We start from the raw sequence: 5,225 nt of genomic DNA on the forward strand, positions 1-5,225 counted from the left end.
GCCCTTCTTTGGAATTGGAATGTAAAGTAACCTTTTCCAATCCTGTGGCCACTGTTGAGTTTTCCAAATTTGCAGGCAAATTGAGTGTAGCACTTTTACTGCATCACCTTTCAAGATTTTGAATAGCTCAGCTAGAATACTGTCACCTCCACTAGCTTTGTTGTTGCTCAGACTTCCTAAGGCCCATTTGACATTCCAGGATGTCTGGCTAGAGGTCAGAGACCACCCCATCATGGTTATCAGGAACATTAAATTTGTTCCTGTATAGTTCTTCTGTGCAATTTTGCCACCTCTTCTTAATCTTTTCTGCTTTTGTTAGATCCCTGCCATTTTGGTCCTTTATCCTGCCCATCTTTGCACAAAATGTTCCCTTCATAGCTCCATTTTTCTTGAAGAGATTAATAGCATTATATCATTGTAAAGAAAATATACATATAGTCACTAGGAGTTGAGTTCAACATTGAATATAAATGCATTACAAACAAAACAATGAAATACTACCACCCATCAATGTTACTGCCTTCTAATGCCTATAGGGGTATTGCTGGAAATAAATAAGGTTATAAGGGGGAATCCTTTGCAGCACAATTGTAAATTTTATTTAAAATTAAATTCATCTGAATAGGAACAGGTGATAACCCCCCCCCCCCCCCAAATGTCCACAAACCCATTAATGCTCATAAACACCACAATGCAAAACCTAGATACAAGCACTTTTTCATTGGACAATAATGGTCCCTTCTGCTGGCAAACATTCAACATGTGAAGAATGGAGAAAAAGTTGTAATGGCATTAGTTTTATATTATATATCTAATTATCTGCATCAATGAAATAGAGTTACCCATGTGTATCAGCATTTATATGTCATCTAGTAATTGCTTAATTAAATGTAATTTTTCAGAAGAGGTAGATTTCTTCATAATAATTGATCAGTATGTTTCACTGTAAAAAGAAAAGTCTAAAACAATAGTCAGTGATCTGGACTAAAATACTGTGTCCCTTGTGTTCTCTCCAGCACAAACTGATTAATTAAGGCAACAATTTTTAAAAATATAATTTTTCCTTAAGGTGTGGGTTACCTAATATGAAATATTAGATCATCAGCTGTAGCTCTATTAACTCAACAGCTAATGTATATCTAATATACAAATTGAAATATTTGTGTTGGTTCTTTTGTATTATTGAATCTGAGCAAAGGCAAAAAACAGATGGTGGAGAGAGAGAATAGAAACATGGGAGAAAAAGAAAATATAGAATTCTCTTCAAGGGACAAATTATATTAAATAATTTCACAAATTTTCATAGATATTGTTCATAGGATTGACCTATTACAATACTATTCTAAATATATTTCTCAATTTCTTTTAAAAAGCCCTATAGTACATGTGCAGTATGACAAAAAGATACAAGGACATTAGGGAATAAAGAATATATGTTATAGATCATTTCTTGTTAAGGACCAAATGTCATTTGATGGTTATTATCTGAACTATTATTGATTGAATTTATTTTAAAAATGACAAAGCAATCTGGTTTGGTGCATTCATAACAGTAAACACCAAAGAGCATTGTTCTGTCCCTGTGTGACAAAATGGGACTTTGTACTCTTGAAACCCTGTTAAGAATCTCCATCTTTTGCTGAATTTTACTGGCACTAAATAGCAAATGGAATGAAAGGGACAAAGGTAAAGTTGACAATGCTGCCCACTGAATCATCTGAATGAAACAGTCAAAAATCTGAGAAAATACAGTGTTCAATCTAATTAGTGTATCAGAAATTATTCTTGAACCTAGAAGATTTTTTAAAAAACAATGAATTAGAATGGCTTTTGCAAAGAGATGTCAATCTTGTATTAGATTACATAGGCATCTGGTTCATTGCAATGAGAACAGAAAGCAGCATTTGAAACTTTATTCACCACCAACAGCTTCTCATTGCCATATATAGGCAGGAAAATGAGAGATGTAAACTTTATGTGGCGAGTGTAGCTTTTCTCATGGACAATTTGTCATTAAATGGAGAACAGCTGAGAATATAATAATGTTTAATTTACCCTCCCCTATCAGAGTTGTCTTTTCATGTAAAACTCGTGTTTTGATTAAGGCTTTCAAATAATAAAACTTTTAAGCAAAGTAATAAATAATAAAAATGCATAGTAAGAGCCAAGTAGTAAAATTCCCAGAGATGCAACTGCAAACTAGTATTGCTAGATGGTTCCCCCCCCCTTTCAATGTTAGCTTTCTATTACTAAAGGTTTGCATTTGCAATTAGCCAGTCTAATTCAGCAAAGAAAGACTGAAAAACTCTGCAAAGATGTTCTTAGGTGACTTGAATGAGCAATAAAATGGCAGTTGTGGGTACCAAGTAAAGAGAGAGTACCAAAGAAAAAGATTTAGCCATTTCTTTCTTTTGAAATAACGGGAAAGCAATTGAGGCAAATCAAATCATTAGAAGTAGACAACGCCACACATAAAAGCAGCAAATTATTAAGGGTCCAGAGTTTTCTAATACGGAAAAATTAATTTTCTAGCTTTTTGCATTTACCAAAAAGAAAAAGAAAAAAAAAGGGGGGGAGTTCTGTGTTTTCCCTCCCCCTGTCCCAATAAGAGCCACCCGTATCTCAATGGCCAAACAAAACCTTCACGCGTACGAGCAGCTTATTCTCGGACAACCACACGCAAGAGGGGAGATGCGCGTTGATTTCATCGTCCCTCCCTTGTGAATTCACACTGGCCCGTGTGGGGAAACGGCGGACGCCTTGCCTTGGTGGACTCAGCCAAACTGTTCACAGAAAAGCTGGGCAAGCCTTCTTTCTTTCGAGAACTTAAAAAAAAACACGGAGAAAGAGAGAAAATATACCCTCCAGGGTATTTTGAATCGCAAAGAGAAAAAACTTTCGTCTCGGAACTCTCTCCTCAGGTTCAGCTGTCCTTCTCAAGGAGCAAGCCCTTACCTACCGACCGACCTACCAGGCAACTCTAGAGGGGAAGCTGACCCGGCTAGGCTTTTCCTAGTTAGGGAAACCGCGCAGCCCTCGGCTCTTCCCACCGGCCCGAGAAGAACGGGAAGAGGAAGGGACAAATGTTTTCACGGGGACCTTCTTCGCGTCGACCTGAACCCCCCCCCCCCCCATTTCTCTCTCACCTGCTGTTGGATCTTGCCGTCTTCGGTGACTACCCAGTGCGTGGTGGCGGCGCCTGGATGAGTCGCCAAGCCCAGCAGCAAAAAGAGGCCGAAGAACGAGCGCAGGGAGGCGCACGCCAGCCTTCGGCCACTCCATCCGGACGCTCCTGCTGAAACCGCCATCTTCCACAACCTTAGCCTTGCCCGACTTGCCCGGAACCGGAAGCGCTCAACTCGCCATTTTGGAGAAGAAAATGCGTCTAGCTCTAGCGCTCTGTCTTACATCATAAGAAGAAGAAAGAAAAGGTTATTTTTTTTAAAGGAAGAGTTCGAACGACGCGAAATTGGGTGGATGGATAGGTGGTGGATATGTCTGAATTCTGTTTGACGCGGGGATGAAAAAATGCAGAGCGAGTGCTCTGTTTAACTTGTAGAATGGCGGTAGGAAGGCGACTCTTGATTTTTTTTTTGTAATTATCTCTACAGGGGTACCGGAGGCGGGAGGAAGAATGTGGCAAAAGAGGGCGTGGCCTCCAAGGGAGAAGGCGCGGCCTGTTGCTTGTTTTCGTCGCCCGTCCTGCGGTTCCACGTGCAGCTCTCAGGCAGCAGCCAATCCGGAGCTCTGTGGCGCCGTCAGCCGAACGAGGTTCCACGCCCCTTTTGGCGGAGGGAAGGGGAAGTTACTCCGGCGTTGCACCTGCCCTGCAGAGCTTGAAAACGCGCAGTCACTCTTGGCTCAGCCAAAGAAGTTGGCCTCTTTTCGGACTGCGAGTGATGATTGGGCAGCTGCTTGAACAAAAGCGCCGTTTTGGAAACAAAAGGATTGTTTTGAAAACGGAAATCCTGCCCAATTCCTCTTTTAAATTGTTTTTCCCCCCTGGAGGAATGTTGTTTCTTTCCTGGAGACTGAGCCATATGAAGAACCACTGCAGGTTTTGGGATTGGCTAGTCTAAAGAAAAGAATTAGGAGTGACATGATAGCAGCATTCTAGTGTTTGAGGGGCTGCCACAAAGAAGAGGGGGGGTCAAATTATTCTCCAAAGCACCGAAGGGCAAAACAAGTATCAATGGCTGGAAACTAATCAAAGCGAGAAGCAACCTGGAATTAAGGAGAAAAATCAACAGTAAGGACAATGATTGCGGGACACGGTGGCTCAGTGGCTAAGATGCTGAGCTTGTCGATCAGAAAGGTTCTAATCCCTAGCACCGCCTAAGGAGTGAGCTCCCGTTTCTTCTCCCAGCTTCTGCCAACCTAGCAGTTTGAAAATATGTAAAAATGCAAGTAGAAAAATTAGGAACCACTTTTGGTGGGAAGGCAGCAGCCTTCAGTGTTTAGTCATGCCAGCCACATGACCATGGAGACATCTTCGGACAGCTCTGGCTCTTCGGCTGTGAAACATGAACACTGCCCCCTAGAGTCGGGAAGGGAACCTTTACCTTTAAGGACAATTAACCAGTTATGGAATAGCATGCTTCAGAAGTTGAGTGCTTCATTACGGAAGGTTTTTAAGAAGAGACTGGACAGTCACTTATCTGAGATAGTATAGGACAGTTCTGCTTGACCAGGAGGCTGGACTAAACTTCAAAGTCCCTTTAGCTCTATTCTAATTCCTTTGTACTTATAGATTCATCTCCCTTACCATATATTGCGGTCCAGGTTTTGACCAGATTTATGGTAAATAGCAGTTGACTACAGGAACCAAATACAAATTCCAGTTGAGGAGATACTGGTCCAATCCGTGACATACAATCACATATTAACTAGCTTGTCAAGAGGTAGATTGTGTGAAGAAAATTAGTTGCTTCTGCTTGTCAGTTGGAAATTATGAATGTTTCAAGAATTAACTTTGTTAAAGGTGCCATTTTCCCTAGCTTTGTTCATAATGGAGCTGCGAAATGTTTTAAGAATTCAATAACAATAGCTGAAACACCCAGGTATGCTTGTTTCTGAATAAGTTGTATTTTTACATGGTCACGTTCCATAAGAAACCTAAACACTGCTAACATTTATACTATTCTGAAAATTCAGAGATCAAGGGCTTCATAATTTGTTCTGCATGGCTTATCAGTATCATTAAAAAATAAACAGCCACAAATCAC

The 5,225-nt window shown here is 40.7% G+C and overlaps 1 protein-coding gene across 3 annotated transcripts in view; it reads right to left on the reverse strand.

Moving 5' to 3' along the window:
• The window catches only part of TTC17 (tetratricopeptide repeat domain 17), a 47,425-nt gene extending 43,861 nt beyond the window's left edge, over positions 1 to 3,564 (reverse strand). For 2 of the 3 annotated variants that reach the window (XM_081936114.1, XM_081936113.1), the window contains exon 1: positions 3,147 to 3,564. In XM_081936114.1, coding sequence (XP_081792240.1) covers positions 3,147 to 3,308 — 162 coding nt within the window. In that variant the 5' untranslated portion in view covers positions 3,309 to 3,564. Of the gene's footprint in view, positions 1 to 2,971; positions 3,091 to 3,146 lie in introns of those variants that run through there. The other variant, XM_081936115.1, reaches the window with a different exon arrangement.
• Positions 3,565 to 5,225: the final 1,661 nt, after the last annotated feature.

The sequence above is a fragment of the Natrix helvetica genome (assembly GCF_964273705.1).
Source record: "Natrix helvetica genome assembly, chromosome: 1".
In the NCBI taxonomy this organism is placed as follows: Eukaryota; Metazoa; Chordata; class Lepidosauria; order Squamata; family Natricidae; genus Natrix; species Natrix helvetica.